The 18,615-nt window shown below is 40.8% G+C and overlaps 1 protein-coding gene across 1 annotated transcript in view; it reads left to right on the top strand.

Annotated features, from left to right (window-relative positions):
* The window catches only part of dspa (desmoplakin a), a 36,225-nt gene that overhangs the window by 2,313 nt on the left and 15,297 nt on the right, over positions 1 to 18,615 (top strand). The window contains exons 2-11 of the mRNA XM_079876516.1: positions 1,788 to 1,878; positions 1,986 to 2,107; positions 4,144 to 4,288; positions 12,450 to 12,575; positions 13,220 to 13,279; positions 14,631 to 14,798; positions 15,322 to 15,426; positions 16,501 to 16,596; positions 17,448 to 17,573; positions 17,656 to 17,808. Coding sequence (XP_079732642.1) covers positions 1,788 to 1,878; positions 1,986 to 2,107; positions 4,144 to 4,288; positions 12,450 to 12,575; positions 13,220 to 13,279; positions 14,631 to 14,798; positions 15,322 to 15,426; positions 16,501 to 16,596; positions 17,448 to 17,573; positions 17,656 to 17,808 — 1,192 coding nt within the window. The remainder of the gene's footprint in view (positions 1 to 1,787; positions 1,879 to 1,985; positions 2,108 to 4,143; positions 4,289 to 12,449; positions 12,576 to 13,219; positions 13,280 to 14,630; positions 14,799 to 15,321; positions 15,427 to 16,500; positions 16,597 to 17,447; positions 17,574 to 17,655; positions 17,809 to 18,615) is intronic.

Here is an 18,615-nt window from a genome sequence, read left to right as displayed (position 1 = left end):
CATTTACTACTACATGTCGACAGGATTAACACAAACACCTACGTTTGCTCCACGACGTGTGAGCATTAGCCTGGCACGCTAAAAATATAAGCGGGAGAATGTTATCATTGCAAAGTGGTCAGGCTAATGTCTTGTGTTTATTGCACAAGATTTATGGATAAGCTGTTTGATTTATAATTATTAGATTATTTTCAAATGTCACTCACCCTGCTGTGCACGAACATCACTGTTCCTCAATCTGTGTGTTTCCCATTTGAATGGTCAGCGTACGAGGCGCTGCTGCTTGCGCTGGGACCTTTAGGCTTTAGCTTCAGTTTTGATGAAATTATTCTCTAATTGGTTGCATATGTCGTGGATATATCCCTCGAATGCATCCTGCTTTTGTCCTGCTCTCTCAGATTTTCACCTGTTCGCCAAAAATTACTAATGATCTCCTTGGGAATGTCTGACACCGGTGCATACATACTGTAAAAGACGTGCCAGGCCCGAAAGCTTGTCAGGCGTAGCAACAGTAACTAAGGAGGGCGGGGCGTAGCGAAGGGTCAGTTGCGAAGATCTTGAGTCTTCGCTGAAGGGTGTGTCCGTGGCGGCCGGACAAAATTTGAGGTTTCGCCATGAAATAGGAAGTTGTTGTAACTCGGACATACAATGTCTGACCTGCCCCAAACTTCACATGTTTTATTAAAGTCCTGGCCTGTTATAGCGCCACCTGTGGGCAACAGGAAATGACACGTTTTACACTGTGATTAACTCCTTATAGAGATTTAACCAGATCAACATTGCGAAGATCTTGAGTTTCCGTTGAAGGATGTGTCCTGACAAACTCTGATGTTTCGCTGTGAAAGAGGAAGCTGTTGTAACTCAGGCATACAATGTCCGATCTGCCCCAAACTTCACATGTTTGATTAGAGTCCTGTCCTGAATGCATCTACATGGCAATATTCAGCTAGTCATAGCGCCACCTGCTGGCAACAGGAAATGACATGCTTTACACAGTAATTCACTCCCAGAAACTTATTAAAATATGACTTGAAGTACCAAACATACTAGAAACATGTTAAATCATTCAACATTTGGCTAAGTGCTAATTTATGCGATTAACGCCATGAAACAGGAAGTTGTTGTAACTCAGACATACAATGTCCGATCTGCCCCAAACTTCGCATGTTTGATAAGAGTCCTGTCCTGAACACATCTACATGCCAATATTCATTTATAGTAATAGCGCCACCTGCTGGTAGCAGGAAGTGTGGCAAATACAAACGACTTTTACATACTCCTCCTCTATTTACCTACTCAAATGCACATTGCCCATCGTGGTCTGTCTTCCTAAAGCCACCGGGTGGCGGTGGCACGGGTGCGAGGGCCCTTTCATCGCTGCTCGCAGCTTTAATTTAAGGTGTCATTGTTACCGTGTAATTATATATTTAAGTACTGAGTAATATTAATTAACTACATGTACTTACTATAGGGTTTGGGTAGGATTAGGGCTTCATTTAGGGTTAGTTGCATGCAATTATGCATAATTTATTGTTATTACTATGGTAAGTACATGTAACATATGTAATGAGGACACTGTAAAAAAAAGTGTTACCAGAATGGCTTGTTTGTTCCTATTTGAGAAACTGTTCTGATCTGTCTTCTGCTGAAAATCATGAAAGATAGAAATGATAAATATATCCAACAGAACATGAAATCTTTAAGTTTTCTTTAAAATGCCTTAAATAATTGACCTAATGCGTAGTGTAACTTCTCAAGAACACTTGTGTGTTTGTATATTCTCCTAGCATGTCCTCGATGTCTGTTCAGAAAAGAGCTCAGATGCTTTACCAGGATTGCCTTGGCTTCCTGAAGCGAGCGCAGAACCTCCTGGAGAACGTAAGAGTCATTCACACACACTTCCACTCTTCTGCATGTGACACACACACACACACTCACACTCACACTCACAGTGATCTCTGCATGGTTCTGATGTGGTGTTTCAGATGGGACCGGCCGCTGAGGTGGACAAGAACATGATGGCGGCAGCGGAGGCCATAGAGCAGATGAAGATGTGCGCCATAGAGTTACAGAACGCCAGAGTACCCAACGACAACATCGTGCGCAGGTACAGCAGTGTGTGTGTGTGTGTGTGTGTGTGTGTGTGTGTGTGTGTGTGTGCCATAGAGTTACAGAACGCCAGAGTACCCAACGACAACATCGTGCGCAGGTACAGCAGTGTGTGTGTGTGTGTGTGTGTGCCATAGAGTTACAGAACGCCAGAGTACCCAACGACAACATCGTGCGCAGGTACAGCAGTGTGTGTGTGTGTGTGTGTGTGTGTGTGTGTGTGTGCGTGTGTGTGTGCCATAGAGTTACAGAACGCCAGAGTACCCAACGACAACATCGTGCGCAGGTACAGCAGTGTGTGTGTGTGTGTGTGTGTGCCATAGAGTTACAGAACGCCAGAGTACCCAACGACAACATCGTGCGCAGGTACAGCAGTGTGTGTGTGTGTGTGTGTGTGTGTGTGTGTGTGCGCCATAGAGTTACAGAACGCCAGAGTACCCAACGACAACATCGTGCGCAGGTACAGCAGTGTGTGTGTGTGTGTGTGTGCGCCATAGAGTTACAGAACGCCAGAGTACCCAACGACAACATCGTGCGCAGGTACAGCAGTGTGTGTGTGTGTGTGTGTGTGTGCGCCATAGAGTTACAGAACGCCAGAGTACCCAACGACAACATCGTGCGCAGGTACAGCAGTGTGTGTGTGTGTGTGTGTGTGTGTGTGTGTGTGCCATAGAGTTACAGAACGCCAGAGTACCCAACGACAACATCGTGCGCAGGTACAGCAGTGTGTGTGTGTGTGTGTGTGTGTGCGCCATAGAGTTACAGAACGCCAGAGTACCCAACGACAACATCGTGCGCAGGTACAGCAGTGTGTGTGTGTGTGTGTGTGTGTGTGTGTGTGTGTGTGCCATAGAGTTACAGAACGCCAGAGTACCCAACGACAACATCGTGCGCAGGTACAGCAGTGTGTGTGTGTGTGTGTGTGTGTGCGCCATAGAGTTACAGAACGCCAGAGTACCCAACGACAACATCGTGCGCAGGTACAGCAGTGTGTGTGTGTGTGTGTGTGTGTGTGTGTGTGGTTTCTACAAAAGAACAGAAATACAGTGTTTTAGTTTACAATAAACAATGCCAGATCAGATTCGTGGTAACTGCAAATGTTACATTGACTTCACAAGAAATAAAGTACTTTAAACAATACATGAGGCCATCTACTCATACTTAGAAGCTCATCAAATACACATCTGAAGAACATGCCTAAGCAGGAAATATAGCAAGCATAAAAATAAACACATTGAGGACAAACTTGAGAAATACTGAATAATATTTAACTATCAAACAAAGGCACTTGCATGGTGAATTACACACACGCAGGAGAAGAGAAAGAAAGGAGAAAAACTCAGTACAAGAAGATGCTGTGGCACAGGTGCAGTTAGTGGAGCCTGATCCAGTCCTGACTGGCCTGAGATCAGGTGGGTGGAGGTCAACAGGGAAGTGAACAGGAGAAGAGCGGTGTGGCACATGCTGTGCACCCGCAGCTTAGGGACACAAAGACTTTTCAACACTATTCATTTACACACGCAATGTAACACTAAATCATCATCATGTCTTGGAGTATCGCAACAATATCCTACCGTGAGTTCAGTATCGTGAGATCATGAATCGTGACGTGAGGGGATCGTTACACCCCTATAAACACACCATCTCCAGGTTATTTGTCCACCAGAAGTGGATTTACATCAATCATAACAATAACCATTTTTTTCTGAACCAACACGTCATTTCCACAACATCTGGAGTGATTTATGATGTTATAATAATGTGGTAGAAACGCCATTTCAAGAAGACAGTGTCTGAGCCACTCGCTAACCCTTTGTGACAAAGAAGTACATACTTTTAAAAAGATTACATATTACGGAAATAATACACTTTATAAGAATATACTTCTATTGAATATACTTCTATATAGTGTGAACTGCATGTGATGCTTTCAGACGCTTTCAAATGTATTATTGTTTAAACTTTAGTGCTGGGCAACGATTAATCATTGTGAACTGTCATGTGAACTGAAGGCTGGTTGTGTGTGTGTTGCAGTGTGGAGGAGTGTGTGTTGTTCCACACGGAGATCCGTAACTCCATCACGGGCACGACTCTCCGCAGGACCAGCACTGCGAGCGGCGGATGGGACGATCCCAGCAAGAGCTTCCAGGACGCTTTATCCTGGATCAACCAGAAGAAGGTGTGAAACACACACACACACACACACACACACACACACACACACACACACACACACACACACACACACACACGAGTCCTTCACTCGACACATACATGAACCCAGTCAGTCTGCCGTCTAAAAACTAACTTTACAATAAGGTTCATTAGTTAACATAGTAAATGTATTAACTAACATGAACTAACAATGAGCAATACATCTGTTACAGAATTTCTTAATTTTTTAAAAAATATTAGTTAATAGAAATCCAGCTGTTCATTGTTTGTTCATGTTAGTTCACAGTGTATTAACTAATGTTAACTAATGAACCTTACTGTAAAGTGTTACCAATGTTTGACTATTGCTCATTATTTGTGATATTAGTACATTAGTGGTACTTTTGCCATCAGTTGCTGCCCGGGTTATTATCGTTTACTAAAACTATTAAAAAAACATTTATGTTAATTGAAGCTAAGCTGAAATAAAATCAAATATAAATATTAGTTGAAAAACTTTTTGTCAATAAACTGAAAATGATATAAGTTGAAACACTAAAATTATTAACTGGAAATATATCAAACTAAAACTGAAACTGAAATAAAAATAAATTAAACCTAAATCATAATATATATATAAAAAAATAATAATAAAATGACTAAAGCACAGAATGACTAATAATTAAAATAAAATTAACATGAAAACTAGAAATATATATATAAAAAAATAAGTTAGATAAATTAGTTAGATAAAAATAAAAAAATAAATTAGAAACTAAAATAATGCTGGTTGTTGGACAAACTAGAAGTGATCAAGATTTTTTATTTTTTTACTGTTTTTGAAAGTCTCTTCTGCTCATCAAGGCTGTGTGTATTTGATCAAAAGTACAGTAAAAATAATGCAATATTATTCCAGTGTAAATCAGCTGTTTTCTATGTGAATATATAGTAAAGTGTCATTTATTCCTGTGATCAAAGCTGAATTTTCAGCATCATTACTCCAGTCTTCAGTGTCACATGATCCTTCAGAAATCACTCTGATATGAGGATTTGCAGGTAAAACACACATTATGCTCTATGGCATCTGCATCTGCTGTATATTTGCCTGAGAAACCTCGGATATACGTGTGAAATGTTTCCTGGGATAGCGACAGCTTGTCATAGAAGCAGAGAGAAGCAGTTCCCTGGAGCTTCTGTAAAAAAGTGTGATGTTTCCTTGATTTATCCCATAAAATGTATTTCTTTTGGTATGAATGAATGTGTTTAGGCTGATTCAGCAATATTAGATCATATTTTTGACTTGAATAAAGCCAGTTGATTTAGATATTTTCAGGGTGGCATTTGTCCGAGTGAGTGCAGTATCACAGCAGATCTCCTGAGCTGAGCGTCAGTGTGTGTGTGTGTGTGTGTGTGCAGAGGACGGTGTGATTTCTCATGTGTTTAAGGGTGTACAGGCAGAACAGCCCATAATAATGACAGCAGTGCGCTGGAATGCACTCGCACCTCCTCCTCCTTCTGTCCAGACCGGCTCAGGCTTATCTCAGACCCTCTGAAGGGTGACGCATTTACAAAAACAGAGACAGAGAGAGAGAATAGGAGTGTATGCGACTCCCTGACTTGTTGTTACTTGTGGTAGTGTAGTGGACACACACACACACACACACACTCACAGCAGGAGACACACCCGGCTCTGCTGAGACACTCCCGCACCACTTTCCCTTTAAAGCAAAGGAGTGGCGAACGAGCCAGACTTAAACTGTGTGCAGAATCAGCAACAGATTCACTACGCCAGTGTTGTGTTGTCGAGCTCTTTGCTTGTTTGTTTCATAGGAACTATACACACTGTAAAAATGGTAACTTATAGAGCTGTACGATTAATCGCTTAAAGATCTCAATCTTGAATCCATTCCTGAATGACAGTGATTCGGCTCAGTCTGTATATTACACCTTCGAGACGAGTCCGATCACAGTGATCCAGATCTGATCCAGAGAGAGCCGTTGTCCTGTATATGAATCATCTTCACTGACAGTGTTTTCAACACACAGCATCATTATAATCATTCATATTAACCACAGAAGCACTGGGATAAAAGTGTATAGTTCAGATATAAACACTGATGTTTACGGTAGCGATCCAAATACAGTAAACCAGCTTTTACTCCACGCTTCAAACAAAGATTGTGTCATTACATCGTTACACCAGTAGGTGGAGACAAGAGACTGTGAAACGTGTGTTTGTCATTGAATCATTCACTGGAGAGATTCGGTCAAACACTGATTCATCCAGTCAGGGAATCAGTCTTTATGAGTGAGTCATTGAATCATTCACTCAAGAGATTCGGTAAAAAACACTGATTCATCCAGTCAGGAAACAAGTCTTTATGAGTGAGTCATTGAATCATTCACTCAAGAGATTCGGTCAAAAACACTGATTCATCCAGTCAGGAAACAAGTCTTTATGAGTGAGTCATTGAATCATTCACTGGAGAGATTCGGTCAAAAACACTGATTCATCCAGTCAGGAAACAAGTCTTTATGAGTGAGTCATTGAATCATTCACTCAAAACGACAAAAAATTCAAATTAATGAAATATTTTAAAATAGACTGAAGCAATTATCATTTTGTCAGAATCTCTAGTAAAAAACACATTATTTTGTTAAGTTGTTCATTCAGAATTGTTATCTCAGTTTGAAACAAAATTATTGTGATTCTAAAATATTTAATATTGCAGAGTCAACCTAAGTGCATTCATTTATACCAACAAATCATTTTAGTGGGTTAAATCAAGTAAAAAAAACATTTGCACAATGCACATTATCATCCACCTGTGACACACACACACACACACACACACACTCTCTCACACACACACACACACACACACACACACACACACACACACACACACACACACACACACACACACACACACATTCTTGTAAATCTATCTTTATGAGGACATTCATTGACACAATGCAATCTCTATCCGCTTACCCTAACCTTACCCATCACAACTAAGTGCCTAACCCGACCCCTGACCCTAAACCGACCCTTGACCTCATTATAACCTGATCCCTAAAACCAAGTCTTGACCCTCAAAGTCAAACAGGCCTTTAAAGGCTCTCAGAGACTGAGGACCGGCCAACATGTCCTCTCTGTATTCTCTTTGTCCTCACTCCAATGGACTAAACCTCAAACTGGTCTTCACAAAGATAGTTGTACAAGTACACACACAGACACAGACACACACACACACACACACACACACACACACCCACGCACACTGAGGTTAGACAGAGAACACATTGTTTCTCTGAGCAGGAAGGGGGGAGGAGAAAAACAGGGAGTGTCTGTAGCAAAAGAAGCGGAGAGAAAGCAGTGAAAGTGAGTCTGGTGAAACTGGTTTACTGCGCTTTAACACTCTTATCTCTGTCTGAGTGAATGCTTGAAATCACTCTCCTCAATAAAACAACAGCGCCCGTCCTGCGGACCCTGATCACACACATTACAGAAGGAGAAGCCACACACTGCTCTCAGATCAGCTGATGTTAATGATCACACACTGACCCCTACAGTTCATCAGTGATGATGATGATGATGATGATGAAGAATGATTATTCACCTGAGGTCAGACAGATTAAATGATGAGCTTTAGAGTGTGTCAATTCTGCAGATTTGACTGAGTCCACAATACAGGAATACAGCGGGAAACCCCATTCCTGCTCAGACAATTCCTGACAATCAGCCTAGGAAAGGGAGGCTATATTTACACAGGATAATGACGTGAATAACAGGAAGAGAATATTACAACAGCGGATCAAAACACCAGATAATGCTGCATCCCAGTTCGCATACTCGCACTGTGCACTCAAGTACGTACTGTACTGTAACTGGGGGAACACTAACATGTCACACTTGTTACATGAATTGTGTCTCAGCTCACTTCCTCCAGGACATGAATTGTGTCTCAGCTCACTTCCTCCAGGACATGAATTGTGTCTCAGCTCACTTCCTCCAGGACATGAATTCCGAACGGAATTCCGCACTCTACTTCTGATTCCTCACTCTACTTCTGATTCCGCACTCTACTTCTGATTCCTCACTCTACTTCTGATTCCTCACTCTACTTCTGATTCCTCACTCTACTTCTGATTACTCACTCTACTTCTGATTCCGCACTCTACTTCTGATTCCTCACTCTACTTCTGATTCCTCACTCTACTTCTGATTCCGCACTCTACTTCTGATTCCTCACTCTACTTCTGATTCCTCACTCTACTTCTGATTCCGCACTCTACTTCTGATTCCGCACTCTACTTCTGATTCCGCACTCTACTTCTGATTCCGCACTCTACTTCTGATTCTGCACTCTACTTCTGATTCCGCACTCTACTTCTGATTCCGCACTCTACTTCTGATTCCTCACTCTACTTCTGATTCCGCACTCTACTTCTGATTCCTCACTCTACTTCTGATTCCGCACTCTACTTCTGATTCCTCACTCTACTTCTGATTCCGCACTCTACTTCTGATTCCTCACTCTACTTCTGATTCCTCACTCTACTTCTGATTCCGCACTCTACTTCTGATTCCGCACTCTACTTCTGATTCCTCACTCTACTTCTGATTCCGCACTCTACTTCTGATTCCGCACTCTACTTCTGATTCCGCACTCTGATTCTGATTCCGCACTCTACTTCTGATTCCGCACTCTACTTCTGATTCCGCACTCTACTTCTGATTCCGCACTCTGATTCTGATTCCGCACTCTACTTCTGATTCCGCACTCTACTTCTGATTCTGCACTCTACTTCTGATTCCTCACTCTACTTCTGATTCCTCACTCTACTTCTGATTCCGCACTCTACTTCTGATTCCGCACTCTACTTCTGATTCCGCACTCTGATTCTGATTCCGCACTCTACTTCTGATTCCGCACTCTACTTCTGATTCTGCACTCTACTTCTGATTCCTCACTCTACTTCTGATTCCTCACTCTACTTCTGATTCCTCACTCTACTTCTGATTCCGCACTCTACTTCTGATTCCGCACTCTACTTCTGATTCCGCACTCTACTTCTGATTCCTCACTCTACTTCTGATTCCGCACTCTACTTCTGATTCCGCACTCTACTTCTGATTCCGCACTCTGATTCTGATTCCGCACTCTACTTCTGATTCCGCACTCTACTTCTGATTCCGCACTCTACTTCTGATTCCGCACTCTGATTCTGATTCCGCACTCTACTTCTGATTCCGCACTCTACTTCTGATTCCGCACTCTACTTCTGATTCCTCACTCTACTTCTGATTCCGCACTCTACTTCTGATTCCTCACTCTACTTCTGATTCCTCACTCTACTTCTGATTCCGCACTCTGATTCTGATTCCGCACTCTACTTCTGATTCCGCACTCTACTTCTGATTCCTCACTCTACTTCTGATTCCTCACTCTACTTCTGATTCCGCACTCTACTTCTGATTCCGCACTCTACTTCTGATTCCGCACTCTACTTCTGATTCCTCACTCTACTTCTGATTCCTCACTCTACTTCTGATTCCGCACTCTACTTCTGATTCCGCACTCTACTTCTGATTCCGCACTCTACTTCTGATTCCTCACTCTACTTCTGATTCCTCACTCTACTTCTGATTCCTCACTCTACTTCTGATTCCTCACTCTACTTCTGATTCCGCACTCTACTTCTGATTCCGATTCCGCACTCTACTTCTGATTCCGCACTCTACTTCTGATTCCTCACTCTACTTCTGATTCCGCACTCTACTTCTGATTCCTCACTCTACTTCTGATTCCTCACTCTACTTCTGATTCCGCACTCTACTTCTGATTCCTCACTCTACTTCTGATTCCGCACTCTACTTCTGATTCCGCACTCTACTTCTGATTCCGCACTCTACTTCTGATTCCGCACTCTACTTCTGATTCCTCACTCTACTTCTGATTCCGCACTCTACTTCTGATTCCGCACTCTACTTCTGATTCCTCACTCTACTTCTGATTCCTCACTCTACTTCTGATTCCGCACTCTACTTCTGATTCCTCACTCTACTTCTGATTCCGCACTCTACTTCTGATTCCGCACTCTACTTCTGATTCCGCACTCTACTTCTGATTCCTCACTCTACTTCTGATTCCGCACTCTACTTCTGATTCCTCACTCTACTTCTGATTCCGCACTCTACTTCTGATTCCGCACTCTACTTCTGATTCCTCACTCTACTTCTGATTCCGCACTCTACTTCTGATTCCTCACTCTACTTCTGATTCCGCACTCTACTTCTGATTCCTCACTCTACTTCTGATTCCGCACTCTACTTCTGATTCCGCACTCTACTTCTGATTCCGCACTCTACTTCTGATTCCGCACTCTACTTCTGATTCCGCACTCTACTTCTGATTCCTCACTCTACTTCTGATTCCGCACTCTACTTCTGATTCCGCACTCTACTTCTGATTCCTCACTCTACTTCTGATTCCGCACTCTACTTCTGATTCCTCACTCTACTTCTGATTCCGCACTCTACTTCTGATTCCGCACTCTCCGCACTCTACTTCTGATTCCGCACTCTACTTCTGATTCCGCACTCTACTTCTGATTCCGCACTCTACTTCTGATTCCTCACTCTACTTCTGATTCCGCACTCTACTTCTGATTCCTCACTCTACTTCTGATTCCGCACTCTACTTCTGATTCCGCACTCTACTTCTGATTCCTCACTCTACTTCTGATTCCTCACTCTACTTCTGATTCTGCACTCTACTTCTGATTCCTCACTCTACTTCTGATTCCTCACTCTACTTCTGATTCCGCACTCTACTTCTGATTCCGCACTCTACTTCTGATTCCTCACTCTACTTCTGATTCCTCACTCTACTTCTGATTCCGCACTCTACTTCTGATTCCTCACTCTACTTCTGATTCCTCACTCTACTTCTGATTCCGCACTCTACTTCTGATTCCTCACTCTACTTCTGATTCCGCACTCTACTTCTGATTCCTCACTCTACTTCTGATTCCGCACACATGCATGAAGAGAATGTGAATTGAAATGCAGAATAAGAGGGCTTGAAACTTATCAAAATAAGGAACAACAGAACAGAAAATACATTACTTGAATATGCATTGCATTTTTTTTATTATTATAGAAATTATAATATATAGCACAAAAAAAAAATATATATATATATATATATATATATTTTGAATGCAAATGTGAGATTTGTGAGGATCAAATAGACATTGCAGTAATTCTGCTTCTGGCTCACAGAGTCCGCTTCTCAGGTTTCCTGAAGCGTGTGTTGTTTACATTGCAGGAATTATGGGCCGCATTATAGAAAGATTACAACCCTCTCTTATCGGTTTGGTAACCATGGCTACTTCAGTTAGGACCTCATTTGGGACAAAAGCTATTACAAAATGTACAAAAGGACATTTCTTATAATCTTATCTTAACTACAGATGGAAAATGGTATGACAGAAGCATCCTAATGGTATGACAGAAGCATCCTAACTCCACAAACAATCCTACAAACTGTCTTAACTTTAGGAAAACCCCAATGGTGTCCTAACTTCAAAAGTATTTGAAACTATAAAAGCCTCACAAAAACAGCCCTGTTTGAGAAGGGCGTCACGTTTATTAATGAGACAAGATGAAGATCAGCGATGTTCGATGGTGGAAAGACTCTGTGATGTGCTGCACTTTGACAACAAAACCCTGACAAATAATAACAGACTCCTATGAAAGCTTATCAAAACCTCACTTATATTTACTTCACAGCCGCTGTTTGCTTGGTAACAGACCTGAGAGTTGATTACCGAACTCGATGGAGGGGTGTAAGATCTCCTAACTACAGATAAGATGAGATTTTATAAGATAGGATAAGAATCCTAAATCAACTGAAGATTTGCTTCTGTAATACAAAAATCCTAAATGAACTTGTCAGGTCTTAACTTAAGACTTAAGACAGATAGTTTCTGTAATACAGGTTTCTGTGGTTTCCGAAACATAAGGTCAGGGTTAACTGGGTTATTCTGGCTTAATTTACCCAGTTTAATTGGTCAAATTAAAATGTAGTCTGCTGTTTTGGTCTTTATATGATGAAATAAGAAGATTGCAGATGTTGGTGTTGTGTGTTGTTCATGTGTGTGTTTGTGTGTTGCAGAGACTCATTGAGACGTCACCCTTCGGTGAAGATACTGAGACCATCAGCCAGCAAATCTTCAATCACAACAAGTTCCACAGTTCGATCCAGAGGAGCCTGGAGGTGGACCGGGCTCGGGATGAGCTGGTACGGGGACTGAAGCTCTTTCACACCCAAATCCCAGTGCATGTCCTTCATATGATTGAGTGGGGATAGTAAAGGCCTGTTCACAGCAAGAACGATAACTCTATTAGTTGTGTTTATTATAAGCGCTCTGCAGTTCTGTCGTCTGTCTCTTCAAACGCTCGAGCTCTTTAAAGCTGGATGGATTCTGATTGGCTGTCAAAGTTTTTATCATATCATTTCTCTGTACCGCTATCGTTATAGTTGTGCCGTGGATCTTTATCGTAACAGTAATCGTTCTCAGTGTGAACGGGCCTGAAGAGGATGAAGCACTTCAACAAATGAGCCTGTAAGAATCTTGTAGAAGTTTACCGTAAGACAGATGTAATGAACTAAACATTTGTATTTTATGCAAAATATATATTTGACAAAAGGTTCGGCATCTTTAGGTTCGGCGTTAAAATTGCCAATGTGAACGCTAAGTGGACCAAGACTAATGTTTTTTGTTTTGTTTTTCGGACCAAATGAACCAAGCAAACTAAACTAAGTTTAAGTGTTTAAGCATTCGAAATTGGATGCCTGATTCATGATTATGATAAAACATGTGATGGGGAAGAAAGAGTGTGTGTTGTTGAACTGTGAGTGTGACGAGTGTGTTTGTGCTTCAGCTGCAGAGCCGAGAGAAGGGTGGACTCCACGCGCTGGACCAGGAGTGGGACACTTTACAGGTCAGATGACCAGACACACTCACAGCCTTACACACGTCTTTGATCATGTCAAGTCAAGGCAACATTTATTTCTATAGCACATTTAAAAGCAACAGAGTTGCACCAAAGTGCTGTACAATAAAACATTGAGCATGTGAAAATAAAGCATAAAGAGAAACCATGCAACGTACAAAATATAAATACTTTAAACAAAATACAATAAAAAAAACATTAAACCTTTAACTAATCTAATAAAAAGCCTAAGACAATAAGACAAATACAATTTAACAGATTTAACTTCCCTTTGTTTATTGTTCTCAGCCGATAATAACAAGCAATATAATATTACAATATTCAGATTGTTATTTCATGTGCTTTACAGGTAGTTCAAATGTTATGAAATGTTTAATATGCAGTGCTTTTAGGAGATACTGTTACGGTTAGAAGGTTAGAAGCAAGTGCCAGTTCGTAGAACATCAATAAGGATGTTTATAAAAGCCTCAGGCCATCATAAAAGAGCTGCCCAATCAGAACGAGCCATTTACAGGAAACCAAAGCAGTCACTGAAATCATCTCACCACTCAGCAATGTCATGCAATCAACAACAGCAAGCAGTGTTCATATGTGAATGAAAGCCTAGAGTTTGCATTTTTAGGTGAATGACCTATTAAACACCAATATTGAACTGAGGTTAGAACAAAGCTGTGAGGGCGCAAAAAACAGGAACAGAGCAGCTTAGGGTGTGTTTACAGGACAACAATATGCTTAAAATGAAGACGTTTCTCTTTTGAGTTTTCTGCATACAGACGACATCATTATCAAAACGATCCCCATTCACACGGATCCACGAAAACGGCTAAAAACGCTGTATTCTGCTGCCAGACCAGTAGATGGCGGTGAAACACCATAGACTGAACACGTGATACACATGTGCATGACGTCATCGTCTTCAGAGATTCACGTTTTTGATGTTTACACGGAGAGTGTTTTCAAAAACTTGCACTTTGAAACTCGTTTTCAAAAGTTTGTGTTTTCAGGCACACAAAACGCCACTGTTGTGTAAACGAACGGCCAAAACGCATAAAAAGTGTTACGTTTTTAGTTGAAAACGGTGTCGTGTAAACGGCCCCTCAAATACAGGAACAACTTTTTCAAAGACTCCACTAAATGAACATGAGGAGGGCGAGAAACTCTTATAAATGAGGCACAGAAACTGAAATGAAGCACAATGAGGGCCTCTAGTGGCCAAAACTAGTCCATGAATCTAACATATTCATTTCCAAAAGTAAACACTATGATTTTAAATGCTTCTCTCGTCACGAGCCGAATCCTGCATTCACACGCGTGATGGTTTCTTCTTCCCTGCGAGCAGAAGATGTCTCATCAGCGCGTGTCTCAGCTGCGAGACCTGCAGGGCATCATCGAGGAGATCTCCAGGGCCATCATGTGGGTCAACGACCGAGAGGAGGAGGAGCTGGTGTTCGACTGGGGCGATAAGAACATCGACAACTACATCCCTCGCAAACAGGAGAGCTACTCGGTGAGACACACACACACATTAACTCCATCCATCTGCAGTCTGTGCAACACAGGCCGAGTCTAGCGATCTAATCGCCTTAGCATGGGCAATACGGGTTAATTTGATCATATTAGTTAACTGCAACATAAACTAGCAATGAACAATGCATGTATTAATTGGTAACACTTTACAATAAGGTTCATTACTTAACTAGCTTAATTAACATGAACTAAAAATGAACAATACATGTTAATTTGAACATTTACTAATACATAATTAAAATCAAAGGTTGTATGTGTTAACATTAGTTAATGCACTGTGGACTAACATGAACAAACAATGAACAGCTGGATTTATATTAACTAACATTAACAAAGATTAATAAATACTGTAACAAATGTATTGCTCGTTGTTAGTTCATGTTAGTTAATAATACATTAACTATTGTTAACTAATGAACCTTATTGTAAAGTGTTACCTAGTAATCTATTTATTAAAACTGTCATGCATGATTTGAGCTTATAATGTGTGTGGTTCCTGCTAGAAACTGATGAGTGATCTGGAGGAGAAAGAGAAAGAGCTGAATAAGCTGAAGACGAAGGTGGACGTCCTCCTGAAGAACCAGCACCCGGCGTCAGATAAGATCATGGTGAGGACTGAGGCACGGCTCACACAGCTGTCACACAGGCTGGCCGATGCGCTTGACCGGCTTCAAACCCGTGTGAAATCTCTCATCCTCATGCGGAGTTTTCAGATGTCTGCGTTCCTGATGAAATGGCCTGAAAAGGAGATTTGAATCATTTATTATAAATGTGATTTTTTTTTTTTAGCCAATCAGGACTCTCTCTCACTAGTGATGTCATGTCCACCAAAACTCTACATTGTGTGTTCTTGGTTACAGAAGAGGCACTTGTATCGGTGATATGTATGTGTGTATCACACATGTGCTTATTGTGCGCCATTTCCAATCAATCTGTCATTTTCACAATTATAAAGAAATGTGAAAATATTAGCTATGAAATTCGCTTTCCCTTGGGAAAAAGAAGTGCACTTAACTGTACTGAGTGTGTACTTGTACTTCTGAATTATAGATAATATATAGATTGATAAAAGGCCATTTTAGTAAACACTTTTAAAATGAGAGATTTCAAATGAACAGTTTTACTTTAGAGTACATTCGAAATCATTATGTTTTAAAGAAGTGCATTTATTTTGATGTTGACTAACACACTAAAGCACAGTGTAGTGTACTTGATTATAATTGAACTGTAGTGTGTTGTACAGTATTACATTTAAAGTTAGTAAATGTACTAAATTGCAAACTTCCTCATTACAGATGTACAACATGAACACGACCTCAGCTTTAGGCTGTAAAAACATGTATGGTTTGTGCTATAATCGTGCAGCTCATGGAGTGGAGGTTTGCAGACTCGTGATTATTCTCAAGCGAACAATGAAACTAGTGAAAAAAGCCCAAAGCCCGATCCTGAGCCACATATAGAGTCCTGAGAGACACGTGTGGTGGGCTCTTTTACATTTTTTGACGATCACATAGCAAACATTTTCCATAGTTAATAATTTTACAATAATTTTAATCTATTAATCTAGCTCGAAGCACTTCGTATGCAGACTCAGATCTGTTTTAGACTGTTGTGTTAGGCTCACGTTAGTTGAGCTGAAGCGTCTGGTTTACGTAATGAGCTCTTCTCTCTGCTTCTGTCAGGCGTACATGGACACGCTGCAAACCCAGTGGAGCTGGTTACTGCAGATCACCAAGTGCATCGATGTCCACCTGAAGGAGAACGCCGCCTACAGCCAAGTGAGGGTTCAATACTGTATATACTGTCTATTGTTGAGACAAGTACTGAATTGGTGAATGTTGACGTGAACAGTAGAGAAACACGTGTGTGTCCCAGTATCAGATCTGTGCATTACTGAATCTTATCTTAATCAGCAGCACTAATGTTGATCACCACCAAAAACATCTAAATCTGTAAACATTAAAATACGGTTTAACAATTATAGCCACGAGACATAAACAGGTTTTTACTGTAAGGGAAAACACTTTTTTATGTAAAGTTATATCACATTTTATGAATTTGTTTCCATGACAAGGTAATGGATGAAAGCCTAAAACGACTGTAAAAATGATAAGAAATACTTTAGAGCCCAAATAATAAAAAATATTTGAATGCAAGTGATTTTATAAATGATAAGCTACACATTTCCACTTTTAATTCCTTCTAAAATTGGCCCCATGTACATTGTAAGCTTTATTTATGCTCAGTTATGTTTTGTCCTCATGAAGAATGTTTACATGCACAGTTATAATTGAGCTCCTGTCTGAGTATAGGTCACACAATGCATCAATATTTGTAGGAATAACATACTGCATATTTCAGGATTATTATCATGAACTAAAACTATTAAAAAGATTTCTGCTAACTGTAAGCTAAATTTAAATAAATTGTAATTATTATAAATCTTGCCTTTGCAATAAACTTGAAGTTGATGCACTAAAATGATTAACTGGAAATACATAAAACTAAATTGAAAGCCCCTCTTCATTGTAACTGCATTGAAAAGAGCAACCAGTCCGTTATTCAGCGTTTCTTATTTTGTGTTGTATGGAAGAAAGTAAGTTTAATTTGTGTTTTGATTGGTCTGCAGTTCTTCAAGGAGGCGAACGAGACGTACACCAGACTGCAGAGAGACCACGAGGGCATCCGTAAGAGGTTCACCTGTGACAAGAGCACGCCTCTGGAGAATCTCACAGAACTGCTCAAAGGCCTGGAGGTACGACACCTGTCGAGTCAAGCACGTGACGACTGCTGCACGATCCCTCTGTGCTCACTGAATCCTGTGTGTGTGTGTGTAGAAAGAGAAGGAGAGGATGATGGAGAGCAAGAGGCAGGTGCAGACGCTGGTCAGCAAGTCCAAGAGCATCGTGTGTCTGAAGCCTCGTAACCCCGAGGAGAAGAGCAGCGGTCAGGTCATAGTGAAAGCTCTGTGCGACTTCAAACAGGATCAGGTGAGCCTCATCCTCATATAGAAGTGACGTCTTTATGAGTTATAGTTATGTCTATTGAATTGAATAGTGTATATAACAAAACTTTTGAATGAATGATTCAATGACTCAAGGCCCTTGAACACTGAGTCAGAGATTTGCGTGTGTGTTTTTTCGTATTCGTCATCCTAAAAATTCGTCACGCACAGAAACCTTGCACACTGAGTCCGATGCGTATTTATTAATCCGTTGTGGAAAAAATGTGCAAAACAACATAAAATGGAGTCTTCAAGCAGCGAGGATGATGTTGTTGTCCTCTCTTCTTCTTAAGCTTTGCTAGCGATACTGGAGCCGCATATTAAAATGAAGACCACCGATTTCCAACAGTCATTTGTCGCCACCTACTGGTGTAATGATGTAATGATACAATCTTTATTTGAAGCATTAAGTTACTTTTAAAGGTGATTTACTCTATTTTGATCACTATTGTAGACTCAGTGTTTATATCCGAAGTATATAGGACCCAGAGTTTATGCTGTGTGGATGTACTCCTAGGAAGTCCTCCTATGAGTTGTGAAGTCGTAATTACAATATCAGTCACTTTCGTTGGAGCAAGATGGCGGTATTCATTTTCTTAACTCTTTCCCCACCAATGTTTTGTTTTTTAAAGTTGCCAGCCACTTCCAGCATTTTTAATGTTTTGTTGGATGAATAATGTTTAATTCTAACTTCATGCATTCTTTTTTATCAACACTAAAATGTGTTCATAAAAAACATGAAGAAAAAGCAGAAAAAACTACTATGTGCATAAGCATTGCTTTTATTGCTTGT

Source organism: Squalius cephalus, assembly GCF_949319135.1.
Source record: "Squalius cephalus genome assembly, chromosome: 7".
Lineage (NCBI taxonomy): Eukaryota > Metazoa > Chordata > Actinopteri > Cypriniformes > Leuciscidae > Squalius > Squalius cephalus.
The sequence above is the reverse complement of the archived record's forward strand: the minus strand, read 5'-3'. Positions and strand labels throughout refer to the sequence as shown.